At 41.8% G+C, this 15,995-nt stretch overlaps 1 protein-coding gene across 1 annotated transcript; it reads right to left on the bottom strand.

Annotated features, from left to right (window-relative positions):
• Window positions 1-891: 891 nt before the first annotated feature.
• Window positions 892-14,591, bottom strand: ATP6V0E1 (ATPase H+ transporting V0 subunit e1). The gene is made up of 4 exons (XM_028717727.2): window positions 14,393-14,591; window positions 11,945-11,992; window positions 3,533-3,660; window positions 892-1,301 (listed from the first exon to the last, which is right to left on the bottom strand). The coding sequence occupies exons 1-3, from the start codon at window positions 14,494-14,496 to the stop codon at window positions 3,567-3,569; spliced, it is 246 nt and encodes an 81-aa protein (XP_028573560.1). The 5' UTR covers window positions 14,497-14,591; the 3' UTR covers window positions 892-1,301; window positions 3,533-3,566.
• Window positions 14,592-15,995: the final 1,404 nt, after the last annotated feature.

Below are 15,995 nucleotides of genomic sequence, written 5' to 3'. Positions count from 1 at the left end.
AAAATGCCCCTTTGCGCACATGGTAGTCTGTTGCACAAGCAGGATGCCACAACTGGTTGTCACTCAAAGCGGCAAAGGTTTATTAGCTCCCTTTCCCTGTTTTCCAGAGCTAACTGTGGCTATGTGTCCACTGCAAGGATTTGAGCTTGTTACCAAACCATACCTCACCGCTTAGTAATCTCACATTCAGTCATCCGTATAACTTTCCTACAGTGCTATTTTTGAAGAGGACCTTACAGCAGTCTAATAACTTGTTTACATATGGATTACTTGCTGACTTGTGCACAAACAAGCCTTCCTAATTCCAAACACCCCCAGCTAGGACTTTCCCATCATTGTCAGCTCAAGCAACGTTCTGCAATGAGTCTCTTTAAACATTCAGCTGCCAGCCATGAGCATGCATGTGTTCAGAATTCCGTTCACAAGCACATTCAAAAGCACAGCCACTCCCAAGTATTATTCCCACAATACATTTGCATGATCACTTTAGAAGTTTGCCATGCACAAAACGTCACAAAAGGTGCTTTGTAACCATATATGCTTCTAAGCAAACCAGCTGATGAAGCAAATTATATGCGGGTTACCCAGTCACTTCATTATTTCATAAACATTTGTAAATTCTATCCTGAACTTAATATGGCTTAAGGAACAATTACACTATTTGTACTGCAGTTCCATTCAAACACTATGAAAGTATCCAAGTTCCCATAGTGGGTATTTCTCACAGCATACACACTTCATGAAGGGTGGGGCAAAACTTCAGTGAAGCAACTGAACTGTTCCACACAGGCATGCAACCAATCATTAAGTCCCTAACTTTTCAGATGTTATAAAAGTGCTGAATATGCTTATGCAAGAACAATGTGTTCTAAAGAAAGCCAGAAGACCACATTAAGAAGAAAAGAATTTTATTTCAGATTTGAGGAACACAATCATATTTCTTAAAGTTATCAGACACAGCATTCAGACTGTGCTTGTAAACTGGATCAGTAGACAGTCTAGTATAAAAATTGGTAAGGCAAATAAATGCTCAGAGGCAATTATCAATTCCATCTAGCCACTGTCAGTGCAGAGAAGAGGGATGGAATATTATTTATAATACTTGAAATTCAAGCACAACATTGTACTGAGTAGAAATATAGGTATCTATTAGGCACTTGCATAGGTGAAAAAACAACAAGATTAGGCAAACATTTCTTGTAATAGAACAAACAGGCATTGAGCAGACGTGGTCGGATTCAAAGTACGTTAGAAGGCATCTGGATCAACAGGGCTTTACATAAAGAAAATCTCTTCATATCCTGCAAAGCAAAAAAGCAGTTTAGTTTCTTTCAGTGGCATTTTTAATTCAGCTATTAGTTAAATTCTTGCAGGGAGGTGTTAATATACTAAGCATCACCGTTGCTGCAAAGAAAATTTTACACTAATAGTTGAAGATCCATTTGGATCTTGAAAGGCTTACTTTCCAGACTCTACTCACTAAAATGTGAACAGATTGTGCTAAATGCAGTAGTAAGTCAATACAAACTGTCAGCTAGAGTCCACTGGTATTAGCAGTATGAGAAAAAATTAAGAGCAGAAACCAAGTACCTAGCGCCAGAATATCATCTTTGAGCAACAAGGCTAAATTTTGCCCCCACCTCCAAGTTAATTCCAATTCCTTAGTTACTGATATACCACCAATTTAATTTTCAAGTCAAGTTGTTACTTTGGCAGGATGCACTGCACTATAACAAGCAGATACAGCCAGGTTCACTGCTGTGTTGCACGAGGCCTTTCTTTGTAAAATACAAGACTACTGCCAACTTGTATGAGTTGCTAAAAAAAGGGAAACCAGGCTCCCTATGCTCACTGCGGCCTGTCACTATCCCAATTCATTACAACCCTGATCTGAAAACACTAGAGCTTTGTTTCAAGGAAGCTTAACTGCAGACAATTAAACCATAACATCAGCCACCAGTTGTCCTTTGCTATTCAGCTTTTTCAAACAGAGGAAATTATAGTTATTAAGGTGAATCAGAGCTGCAAGATAAAACAGCAGGTAGAACCCTTTGAACTATTGAGTTTCACCATTACAGAATCCACATTCCTGAAGTTGCTTCCTGCTGTAATCGTTTGCATGGCAAACTTCTTGGTGCATTGAGAGACGAAGACTTACTAAAACAACTCACAGCCCTGTCAGGCCTTAGCCAACATTGCAACAGCAATGTTCAACCACTGAACTAAAGCAGAGAGAATAGTATACCCCCCCTTATATAACACATTCCTCATACAGGAGGTTTGGGGGCACAGCTATTTTGTTCAATATTAAATAAGTAGACAGAATAAACACTGGATAATTGATTAGTGCCCCTTAGAGCAAAAGCTCTATTTGACTCTAGGGAAAGTAAGGCAATAGGCAGGAAGAAAAGGGAGCCAGTGCCGTTTGTTTGCTTGCATAGGAACAATTGCTTCTCACTCCCATGCAAGCAGACAATTCTTTTATTTTTGAACAAAAACTGAAGGGCACTACGTTGGCTACTCCACCTTAAAGACCATCATATTTGTTGAGGCATAAGCTCTTATGGACCACTGTCCACTGTCAGATTCAGAAGTCCACCAAACTTTATGCCATAACGAAATACTACACTGGTGCCCCGCAAGACGAATGCCTCGCAAGACGAAAAACTCGCTAGACGAAAGGGTTTTCCGTTTTTTGAGTCGTTCCGCAAGATGAATTTCCCTATGGGCTTGCTTCACAAGATGAAACGTCTTGTGAGTTCTTGTGAGTTTGTTTCCTTTTTCTTAAAGCTGCTAAGCCGTTAATAGCCGCTAAGCCCTAATAGCCGTGCTTCGCAAGATGAAAAAACCGCAAGACGAAGAGACTCGCGGAACGGATTAATTTCGTCTTCTTTTGCTGCAAGAGACTAACACAGCTCTCTTTCTAGAAACCCATAAACAGAAACTGGAATTTGCATTTCTGTAGCTCTGCAACAGACACGGAATATGGCATGGAAAAAAAACTTGCAGCATGAGCCAAAACCATGGGAGTCCAAGTTTTCATTAAAGAGAAAATGGCAATAGAGAAAGAATGGAAATTGTGCTGGGAGTTGAAGTACCAATTCCACTGGTTATATAAACATTTGTACTAAATAATCCAGTACACTGCAATCATTGAGATAGAGGTCAAAGGGGCACTAGCATTTATAACAATCACACATGAAATTATGACAAGATCAACAAGTTCTATTGCTGCAATCTCTGCAACAAAGCAAGTTGGTTTCTTCTTGAGAGATAACTATCCTCAACTCAATAAAATGCAATGGCTTTTTCTGCATGTTGTGCGATAAAATAAACTAATAATAATAATAATAATTTATTATTTGTACCCTGCCCATTTGGATGGGTTTAAAAGAAAATACTCACTGTAACCCTTACAGGGTTGTTGTGAAGATAAAATGGGAGGAGGTGAACCATGTCTACCAACTTGAACTCCTTGGAGGAAAAGTGGGATGTAAACGTAATAAATAATTTTAAAAGTGGCAATATTTACCCAGTCCACAAACTGCAGTAGAAGAGCACATCGGTTAAGGCCAGTGGTACCTTAGATATGTAATTACTTCACTTTTTAACTGTGGTCCAAAGAGAGGGTTCAGCTGAGCCAGGATTGCAATCAGCCAGCTGCAAGACAAGAGCAGACTATTAACAGAATGACTAAAATTTATCAGGATACCCAAGGAAGAGATAGAATGGTAACAGTTACTTAAAACTAGTGTCCAAACAAAACGTTACCAAAATTAAACTTTGAAAATAAGAGATAGCCATAAAAGTTTGAGCAACTGCCCATAAATCAAAGTGTACTGCCCTACTTCATTTCAAGTAATTCTCATGTTTTAACTAGGCAGCTTCTCTTCCATTTTCACTGTTTAAAAAAGTGCTCTAACTCATGCCATCACCCAGGAAGTTCAATATGTATCAGCATCATTTCTATCAGCCTCCCCCAACCTAGGGCTCCTCCATATGTTTTGCAACTCCCCTCAGCCCCAGCCAGCATGGCCAATGGTCAGGAACGATGAGAACTGTAATAAAGAAAACAAATGGAGGAAGGCTGACCTACATACGAATTATGATTTCAAGTCTGGTAGTGCTCACACTTATGCAACCAGAACCACACTACCCATGTATAAGTGGGAGGTATCAGCAAATTAGAGGTACCCCTGAAGATTATTTCTATACCACCCCTTCATAAAATATTGTGGTAGTGTACAGTCAGCAATATAAAAACATAAAAGGGATAGAACCACCTCTTTGTCCAGATAGGCAATTTCCAGGATCACTCTGAGAAGTTATTTTTTTAAATTTTCCCAGTGATGAAACAGAAAGCTACTCATAGAAATCAAAGGAGACACCCAATATTTCTATGTAGCTGGGGCTGTGCACCAGAGTGTTCACTACACTTCGAGGAAGAAAAACCAGTCCAATGAGGACAGTTTGTGGGCAAAGAATGCTCACTGACTGTTGGGGGAGACAAGACAGAAAGCCAGGGCGAGGGATGGGATGGAGTGGAAAGACTTGAACCTTAAACAAGCACTCCACACTTTGATGCCGGGACCTACTGGTTCCCTCTAGTTCTCATGTTCAGAAATGAGTGCTGTTGTTTATGTAGCCAAAGGCACCTTCCACGCATAAAAGGGGCATATGAGCAGGCCTGGAGAAACCAGAAGGTTTGCAACCCGGTAAAACAACCTAATAAGAACAGAGCATGCTGAACACAGAATGCTGAATGACAAGAGGCAATTGGAAAACTGGATGTGAGGAGTAATGGAATTAAGTATGGAGAAGGGCACGACTGACTGAACATGAACACTCCAGAGGGTAACATTTTGTTGCAGGTCTGACTGGTTTCTTCCAATATTAAAGGGCAACCTAAAAATACAGTCACTCAGCAGCCCTATTTGTCAGACCCATCATTTCTCTTGCTCTAATTGTAGTTTCACAGGGTTGGTGTGTCTTGTTTAGACATTGACATTGCTAGTGGACATACATTAGGTGCAGGAGACAAGCGTCAGAGGATTTTTGCATCAATGTTATACTTAAAAAAGCTTAAGTCTTCTACCCATGTATCTTTTATGACCACCTAACACAGAATGTCTTTTAAGAGTTTGTGAAGCTACTAGCAATGGCTATAGAACAAAATGCATACTTCTCAGAGCAGTGACCATATTAGCGAAGCAGGAGGACTCAACGCCCCAGGAGCACACAATACATTTTGTAGCACGGAAAACACTTAGAAAACTGCAACACATTTATTTCTGGGTTACATATTTGGTATGTTAACAACGGCAAATAAGAAAGGGCTTAAGAATCTCTTTAATTTGTACAACGTTACTGTGTAGCTAAATGTTCAGTGCACAAAACATTTTGTGAACACACAGGCACATCTAACTGCTAATTCTAGAATGCTATAGAAGGAGGAGGAAGAGCAAAGCGGCTTTGTAATGTGAGCTGCTACAGATGCAGAGTGCTTAGGCAGTCATGGAAAATTCCACACAAACCTGGATGCTTCGACCAGAGAATGAAACGCAGGTCAGCTGGGAGAGAGGAGGAAAAGCCATAGCAGACAGAGACAAGCAATACAGGATTAATCCTATTCAGAGTTCATTGGACAAATTTCAGTACTGCTCTTAATTTTACAGATTAAACAGCCACAGCAAAATTAATGCACAGTTTCAACACTGATTATAACAGGACTCCTGACAAAATCTAGCATTTTCATCATGGATTGCTACATATATAGGATGACATCCTCTTTGATCCCTGTAGTTTCCCTTGAAATCATGTAATCATAGAATTGTAGAGTTGGAAGGGATCCTGAGGACCATCTAGTCTAACCCTCTGCAATGCAGGAATAATGCAGCTGTCCCATACAGGGTTTGAACCTGCAACCTTGGCATTATGAGCACCACACTCTAACCAACTGAGCTATCCGACCATTATTCTACAAATATGATTACTCATGTTTGGAGTCCCAACTGACATATTTGTGACCAGAAGGAAGCTTAACCCATATCAAATAGTCACGTAGCAGTGTGTATATCATACACTGTCTCTTTCTCTTTATATAACCAGCATACATCTTTGCTTGTTTGCTTACTGTTTGCTCTTCTTAGAGCGTGCTATAGGTCAGCACTTTTCACACTGTGTCCCAGAGAACCCATGGGGTTCTTCAGAAGCAATCAACAAAGGGCAGAGGATTTTCTGAAAGGCAGCTTCTCTGCTGTTATCATTCTTCCTCCACAATGTACAGCCACAAACAGTTATGAAGGCATTCTATGGCACGTGCTCAGTTCTCAAGGGATAACACCAAAGACCAAAAAGCACGGCCAGTTAGTTTCCTGCTCCAATGGAATGTGGAACGTATTCTCAGTTATACACGCGGTTCTGTGACAGGCATGTCAATGTGAAAAGGATTCCCTGAAAGTAGACATTTTGAAAACAGAAAGAACACATATGCTCCTATAGGTTTATCAGGATGCCATAGGTTGAAATAAACTCCCCTTGTGGTGCCTGATATTTGACCTTTTCAAATGATAATCATATTTATTTTTTATAAGTTATTACAAAGGGTTGTATCCAATGCTAGTCTTACTCAGGGTGGACCAACTGAAGTTAATAGGCATGACTAACTTAGGTTCATTAATTTGAATGAGTCCACTCTGAGTACGAGCCCCAAATTTTGAAAATCAGAAAATAAGGTACTATAACAGCAGAAAACAAACACATAACAGGGCAATCTGTACAGCTACTATATGTATTCTATCATGTTACCAAGGGGCAATCTATTCTGTTTCCAGATTAATCATGGAGCTCCCACAAACCTTAGCCATAGCTTCTTTCCTGGTGGAGGTTAAGACACTCCCCAGCATGCAAGTTAGCCATGCCTAAACCAAAAAGGGATGTTTTGTGCAGCAATCATAGGGCAGTTTCGGGCCACAGTAGTACTGATTCCTGCAGATTTCAGGTAAGCCCATTACAATATTTTCCACTGGTATCCTCACCATTATCTAGTACAAAGTAGTTAACATATGGCTCTCCAGATGTTGCTAGACTCCAGCTCTCATCAGCCCCAACAAGCTGTCAGGGACAATGGGAGTTGTAGTCCAACCACATCCAAAGGGGATACAGATTTCGCATCCCATTTCTAGTACAGTGGTACCTCAGGTTAAGTACTTAATTTGTTCCGGAGGTCCGTTCTTAACCTGAAACTGTTCTTAACCTGAAGCACCACTTTAGCTAATGGGGCCTCCTGCTGCTGCCGTGCCACCGGAGCATGATTTCTGTTCTCATCCTGAAGCAAAGTTCTTAACCCGAGGTACTATTTCTGGGTTAGCGGAATCTGTAACTTGAAGCGTCTGTAACCTGAAGTGTATGTAACCTGAGGTACCACTGTATACATGATGAAAGCAAACAAGTTACAAGTGCACTCTGAATACAGAATTCACCTACCCAGAGCTGTGCTACTAGGTACAAGGTGAATGCCATTTCATTTTCAAAAGCAACCTTGCCGGAAAATTACAAGGCAGCCTTAATGATCAGCACCCAGATTCAGACTTTGTTTTATCTTTGATGGGCAGAGGTCCTAAGAACTGACGAATGAAAGAACTACAAAGTTGTGCTCTTTGCCAATACTGCCATAAAACATTTTGCCCATCAATACATATGAAGGATATGTAACGGAAAAAACTATAACAGTAGCAACGAAGACATATGCTAAATGCATACGCTACATTAGTAACATCTCAGTGTTGCCAAAAGCACTGCCATTCACAATTACCATTGATTTTGGATGCCACGCTTCCCACCTGTTCCAAAATAGTAGAAATATTTAAATCATGTGGGAAGTGAAGATTTTATTATGAAATAGTAGCCACACATAATTATTTGGGGGAGAAAATCAGTTAACATAATTGCATTCTAAATCTCCCTTGAAAATAAGGATTAGCATTTGGTGTTAACCTACAGAATTGATGTGCAGAAACTGAGCTGAAACACATAGCTAAAGAGGTGAAGCAGAAGATGTACTGCTCTTGCTTGGGAAGCAGAGGAAGAACCACTGAACTTCCACTGTTAGGCAGGGCCAGCTTATCTGGCTCTACAACTTAGGAATTCTGCACCACACTGAAGTCACCTTCACCAATTCTGATTCACAAGGACAAAGGGAGGCCCAAGTCAAAAGGAAGCCTAGATATCAACAGAAGCTTTATATATGGAGCTTCCCTTCCTTCTACTCTATTGAAAAGACACCTTCCTGCATCGTTGCATGCTATGATTTTTAGATTTACAGAAGATAATTAAAACGGTTGACCAGGGCCCATTTATGTCCTCGCCCTACACTCCTTATTGAATCAAAACATATATTGACTGATAAAGGGTTTGTTTGAGCAGTGCAGTACTATTTTAAAAACAAGAATAAGTTATGTTTGGAATGTCAGATGACAGCATCCATTTGTTGTACTGCCATTCACATATGGTGGATATTGAAGGTGGTTATAATAGCATTTAATCTAGTTTAGGTTCCAAGGAGGAGGAAGATAGAGCTAGTCATTGTTTCCTTGAAAGTGTAAAAAAAACTCGGTGGACTCGGTGGTCAACTGAATAAGCTACATTTTAGTATGTTATGTCACGATGTTGATTTTGACATTATAAGAAGCTGTATCTAATTTTGAGAAGTACTTAAATAACTTTACAATTGTTATTATACAGCCTATTATGTTTGTGTGTTTTTTCAATTAGATTTGCGCAATATAGGCATTCTAGTGGTTTTGATTTTTATTCCTTGAAAGTGTATGCAACATGGTCACCTCTCAGCAAGCAGCAGTGTTTACTCATAAGTGGGGCTCTGTGAAAATGCAACTAAGCCCAAAGCTACTCCCATGGAAGTCCAGTTGTAATCATGTCCCACTTTGCAAGATGCTATCTTCTCACTTGGTGTTGTGAATGCAGACACTGTTTATCGAAGCCTATGATAAATTTGTACCAAGCCATGGAAGTGCAACTGGACTGCAATGGGCAGCCCTTGTATGTTTTCACAACTGTGGAAAATTACCCTGAAGCTATATATGAGCACCAAGCTGTTCCCACCACATACATAGTGGTATTGATTTAGCTGGTATCAGATTCATAAAGAAAACACATGGATGGGTGGGGGAGAAAAAGATTTAAAAAAAGAGTTCGCTCAAAAGGATCTCAGTGTTCCTTCTTTGACTCCTTATCTCCATCCCATCTCGTTTTTTCCTCAAACCTCTTACTTTTCACCATAATCCTATAAACAGTGTTTAAAAAGAAAAGAAATAACTAGTTCCACAGCTTTGTAGACCTGGATTCTTCTTCTTCTTTTTTTGTAAAGATGACCCTATTTACACAAAGGGAGTATTGCAAAAAGCCCTGTGCACCATGACGCTTAGGCCCTGCCTGCACTTCTAAAGCACTGTACAGTGGTACCTTGGTTTACGACCTTAATCCGTTCAGTCGTAAACTGAAACCGGTTGTAAACCGAATCGCACTTTCCCCAATGAGGCCTCCCGCCGCTGGTGCCCTTCCACCGTTTGGATTCTGGTCATAGACGGAGGTAATGTTCGCAATCCAGGACACTCTTTCCAGGTTTGCGGAGTTCGTAAACCGAAATATTCATAAACTGGACTGGTCGTAAACCGAGGTACCACTGTATTGGAAACTAGTTTGTTAAGGGCGCAGGGAGCTGTTAGGAGACCTCTAGTCACCTCAGAGCTACATTCCTCAGAGTGGTACAGCACTACCTTCTCAGCAGTGGGCCCCGCCCTGTGGAATGCCCTCCCACCAGATGTCAAGGAAATAAACAACTATCTGACTTTTAGAAGACATCTGAAGGCAGCCCTGTTTAGGGAAGTTTTTAATGTTTGATGTTTTATCATGTTTTTAATATTCTGTTGGAAGCCAACGAGAGTGGCTGTGGAAACCCAGCCAGATGGGTGGGGTATGCATGCATGTATGTATGTATGTATAAATAAACAAATAAATATTATTCTTCCCAGGGATCTAGGAACTGTATAGCTTCTGTACTGCAAGGTCAGCACTCAGCCCTTGATCCCAACAACGCAGGAAGCTCTCATGTGGGTTAAGATGTTGGAAGTCTCATGATACTATCTGAGTCAGGTGTTCTGAAATGTTATTTTATTTTCAAAAGCAAATTTTACAAAGACATGAATGAGTTAGTATCACTTACACAGTTGTACCCCATAACTAGTTCTGACTGCTATATTTGCTATGTACTGAATCCTAGCTCCACATTTTTGGGCAGGTGGGGGGGGGGTCTTAGGGAGGCTTACGTGCTGTCACTTGGGACCCCAGGTGGCAGAAGTGCTGCAGCTGCCAGCTTACACTGCCAGGCAAGTTTACTTGAGAGCACAAGGTTAAGGGGCAGCCACCAGCTCCTCTCCATGAGCAATACTATTCACTCCCATGGCAATAGCACTGGCTCTGTAATAGGCCAGGAGGCAAGCTCTACTACAGTTCTACAAGCTCTACTGTAGTCTACTATAGTGTCATGGCTGCTGCCAAAGCCACCCGGCAAACCAGATCACAACAAGTTAACAAGCAGAAGGAGAGGTTCTCCACTGTGGAATCACTGCTGCCTGAGGCCCAGGTGGTAGAAGGAGCTGAGGAGGGGGAGAGCAAAGCAACAGCTTTGCTGTGGTGGCTTAGGCCCCAGCAAATGCTTCACTATATTGGGTGCTGACACCAGGTCTATGTGTTTACCCAACTTTTCCCTGGTTTAGTAGCAACCCCTTCTTCCTTCTTTCCCAGACAACATACCACCACGACAACTGCTTTCTAGAACTCTTTATGGCTGGATGTCCAAGCAGAAACTATTGTCAAAGTCATGTATTTGACAGGATGTTTAATGATAGCAAGGAATTTTTGGGGGAAACAGCTTTTTGCTCTACCTGCTTAGCAAAAAAGAGAAAACGCCCATGCCTGTAAGTGACTAACCTTAAGTTGTCAGAACTTTTTACTGCCTACATGCATCTATATTTGTGCTTTGAATAAAAGCAAAGGAAAAACAAAGACATCCTGGTGTGATGCATTTTTAAGTTAGCCAGGTCACAGCTTCACATCCATGAGTCTTTGGGTTTGTTGAACCATAAACAAGCAGGATGTACTTGCACAAAACTTGCTTGCCCTAGCACTAAACCAAACACAAACAGGCCTATACCCCAGGGTAGTCTAGCTAAAGCAAGGCAGTTCTCGATGGAAGCATGCTGACTGTAAACTCTGCAAGATGATCAATCTAGACTTTGTGTAAGCAAAAGCAGAGGCAAATTCTTCAGATTAAACTCGCACTACACAATGGTATTCTAGCTGACTAGCTTCCTGTTAGTACAGAAGATCAGTTTACTCCCATGTGGATAAGCTGCATTGTTGAACTAGGAGCCTGTTAGCTGGCAAAACTAGGCTGAAAATTTTGTTATGGTTTACTATTTTAGCAATACTATGAAAAGTCATTTTAAAGCAGAAATACAGGAAGCAGAAATGGTTTAAACACATTTCCTAGAAAAGGAGGAAGCACAACTATTAAGTATTAAACAGCACAGAAATCAGAAGGGTGATAGACTTCAATTTCTGCATCCCAAAAGACTCATGCATAGTCAACTCTATGTATAGTCAAAAGACTCAGGTATAGTCAACTCTAACATTAAGAAAACTTAATGTTCCCATCATTTATGATACCAAGGTTAAGAACTAACAATTGATTTACATCAGAGAACTATATAAAGTTCTTTATCCTACATAGTATGTTCATATTTTTGCGAATCAGCCAATCACATCAGACACCCAGCCAGGTTACTAAAATAAAAAAGGCATTGTAGTTTTGTGCTATCAAAGATTTGGCTACATCTGGACTGAAAGGAGAAAAATGGATACTTACAAGAGGTAGCAGCAGATAGCACATGTCACCAACATTGTGTTAATAACACTGTAGAAAGAGGGGGAAGAAAGAAATGGTTGACAAAATGGAAGCAATATTTACAGACTTTCTTTGGACAAAAGAAAAGAAACACAGCTAAATAGTTTCTCAATTTTTAACACATGCAGACTGAGGACGATTCAATGTAAATCTATTGCAATAACGATAATACTACTTGAATGTTCTAAGGTGCTTCATACATACCAAGATTATTTTCATATCAGGAATCCTCACAACCACCATGTCAGGTAGGTCAGGACTCTCCCTACATTGAGGATGGGGGAGTGGGGGGACTGAGAGACAGTAGATTGCTAGGTGCCATCTAGTAAGTTCAAGGTAATACCTGAACTAGAGATTTCTAGGTTCACAACTCAAGTCTCTTGGTCATTACAGTACTTGCAGTAAATTAAAGCTACAACACAGCTATAGTTTCAGGTAACACATATAATTGTTTAGAATCAGTTCTCAAGGTTCTGCTTACTCCATGATCCAAGTTGTGAAATTCAGTATCATGTAAGATTAATGAGCACCATAAGAAACTCAGGTTTAATTTTTCCCTCTGTCCTATTTTAAGCAACACATTTCGAATCTATATAACTGAATGATTGTTTTAAATGCATTGTGTATCCTGCCCAGAGATCAATGCATATAAGGCAGGCCATAAATACTTTGTTCATCTTCAAATCAGGTGTTCATCTTCAAATCAGGACAGGAGATGAAACCTTTGCATGAATAAATATAAATTCAAGATAGATATCACAAGTTGGATGCTTGGATACTACTGCCTAGGCCTCTTGCCTAGGTAGCGAACATGGGATGCGTATTAAAAGGGAACACTTTTTACTCTGGTGTATATAACCAACACCTTAAAAACATAAAATGCAGCACTGAGCTGAGCTGCACTTAGTTCTGCTCACATTTCATTATATGGTTGAATCAATAATTCAAGACAAGGAGAATGCAGTGAAAAAATCATTTCAAGCTTGTTAAGTATGTGGGGAGGAAATCCCCCTGCCTCTAAATGTCGTAAAGCTGGGAACATTGAGTGGGAAAGTGTTTTCAGAAATGCAGACCACACAATTGATTTTTCCTATTTAGAAAGGAAAACGTTGACTATCTCTAGCTATGGAAGCTAATTTCAATCTTAGCATCAATCATGGCTTATGCCAGAAACACAAACACTGTTCAGGCCCACTTCTTAAACCCAACTCATAATGCAACTTAATATCAAGACACCTACTGCTAATTTTGTGTTATTGTGCTGCTCTCTCTTATGTCTAACTGCCTCCCTACCCCATATGTTATCATTCACTGCTTTGCAGCTTTTTGCTGAAAAACTATTTATACATTTCAAAGAAATAAACTAGTACTGTTGCTGGTAATCCCAGCTGGACATTTAGCACCAGTAATGGAAATGTAGAAAGAAAGAAAATCCTCAATGGCACTGGAAGAGGAAGTTATCAGAGAGGAAAATGTGGTTCAACTGGAAAATCTTATTTCAAATCACAAAGAAAACCTCTAGGATGAACAACCAGAATGCAGTTAAGAATTCAGCAGTTTGGCTAATGGATTAATTACAAACGGAACTATCTTATCCACCTCATAGTCCTCGAATTAGGGGAAAGAGTTACACACAGCAGATGGAAAAGATAAATTGTCACAAGACTGCGACATGGTTGTGAAAATGACTGTGACATCTGACCCCTCTTTTACAAATCTCTTTTTGAGATATTTTTGAGATATTCCCAGATATTCCTAGAGATATTCCCTCTTTTTGAGATATTCCCAGAATATCTCAAACAATATTCCGTTTCAAGAGATAACGCAAAACAGTGCATTTGACTCGGGGGCTGCTCCATTTGAAACAGGTTAACTTAACAAGGGATGGATACTAAAACAAAAGCGGGTCGACGCTGGGAAATCCCAAGGGAACTCCAGCCGCTTCGCAGGTGTAGCTACTTCTGAATTGACACCTGCCACTCACAAAGTGCCGGTGCCGCACAGAAGCTCCCAGAAAGGCTGGCAGGGCCGGCGCTGTTACGGGAAGCGGGGTGGAGGTGGGAGAGAAAAGAAAAACAAAAAGGAACAGGAAGAGGAGGCACAAGGGAGAAAGAAAGGAAGGCCGCAACTGGGGTTGCGCGACGGCAGTTGCTCACTGCGCCGCATCCTCCGAGAACGCTAAACAGCAGGCCGTGTAAAAATGCGAACTGCGAAAAAACCGCGTTTGTTCCCCTTCCAGGCCAGGAAAGCGGCTATTAGGCAGGCGGAGGTGTAGCCAGAGCACTGCAAGCTCCCACGGCCGGACGGTTGGGGCAGCCAGGCCTCCTCGAAAAGGGCCAGTCTCCCTTGCCGAAAACGTCCCGTCCCCCCGTTCCCCCTATGAAGCCTCCGCCGCCTCCGGGCACTTACCCCCGGTTAGGCCCCTTAGGCACAAACCACGGCACGACGCCGCCGACCACCGCCCAGAACACGCTCATGACGGTGATGGGCACCGCGAGGCCGCCGTACGCCATGGCCGGGCTTTTGCTCGCTCCCTCCCTCCGCCGACTACGGAGCTCTGGCCTCCGCCGCCGCCTTCACTATGGCCGATTTCTACGCCACCTCGCAAGTCACGCCCTCTCCCGGGAGCACCAGCCAATCGGAGGCTCCCGCAGCGTGAGGGGACGGCGCACGCGAGGAGGCTCTCCCTCCTTTTCCCCGCCCACTTTGAGCAGCGAGCGAATCCGGATGCGAGCGGCGGTTGCGCATGCGCTCTCTCGGCGGTCTGCTGTGCCCGTGGAAGCTCCCCCCACCCTACGCGCTCTCTCTCTACGAACCACGTTCACTTCGGAACTGCGCCCGCCCGTGTCGTGTCCTTATTCTGCATCGCCTCCCACACGCGGGCGGGGGCATGCACAGCCTCAGCTTTCCCTCCCTCCCGCCCCAGTGCTGTGCCTTGTTATCACCCATGCCTAGCGCCACCTCGTTCGTTGCAAGGTCGCTCAAGACCTACTGCTTTTAAAGGAATCTCAGAATTGTCGAGTCGAAAGGGATCCAAAGAGTAATCTACTCAAACCCCCTGCAGTGCAGGAATCACAAGCAAAGAATCCCTGACAGATGGCCATCCAACCTACAGTATTTAAAAAGAGGAATCCACCACCTTCCGAGTCCGTTCCACGGTCAAACAGCTTGTCCTAATGCTTAGTCAGAATCTCCTTTCTTATAATTTGAATTCCTTCAAACTTGTGACAGCCCTTTAGATATTTGAATATGGCTATCATCATAGCATCTCTAAGTCTCTTCTCCAGGCTAAACATAACTCCCAAGAAGTTGATTTTCATTCTTAGGGTTTGTCTTTATTTGCAATTTATTTCATTGGGCCACTGTGGATTTTAGTTAGTAGGACAGTTTATCAATTTTTGCCCTATGTCCAATTTACAAAATGATGCAATCCTCACCCCTCAAATTAAAAACCAAAGTATTTAGCTTTCTTGTCCAGGTGCATCATTTTGGTTTCACTTTTCCCAGTTTTAGAATATATTTAGGCAGTGCAAATGACGATAACAGAATCCCCAATGTCTGGTTACCAGAGGTATTTGCTGGCTCAAAGGCCCTTCTGTGAACACAAGGCACCAATTAGATTGCATGCGTGGAATTCTCCTGACACCCCCTTAACCTTCTATCATGTGTGTTGCTACAAGGTTTTCACTGAGCTATCCACCACGACCAAGATAATTCTCTAGTTAACTGCAGCTAGTAGAGCCTTCAACATGTAAGTGAAGGGGTTGTGGTTTTGCTGCTGTTGTTCCAGTATGTGTCAGTTTATGCTTGCTTATACTGAATTTCATCTGTCATTTTGCTGCCCATTCACTCTGGCTGGCTGGAAAGTTGTTTGGTATCCTGAATCACTTGGTATTCTCCCAAAACTTATAGCTCAACACCAACTCCAATCATATATGAATAATTTATAAAGTGGGGGATCACATTGCTTTTCATTGTTATGAAAACTATCAATTTATTCCTCCCCATTGTT

Source organism: Podarcis muralis, chromosome 2 (genome assembly GCF_964188315.1).
Source record: "Podarcis muralis chromosome 2, rPodMur119.hap1.1, whole genome shotgun sequence".
NCBI lineage: Eukaryota > Metazoa > Chordata > Lepidosauria > Squamata > Lacertidae > Podarcis > Podarcis muralis.
Note: the sequence above shows the minus strand (reverse complement) of the source record. Positions and strands in the feature narration are given on the sequence as shown.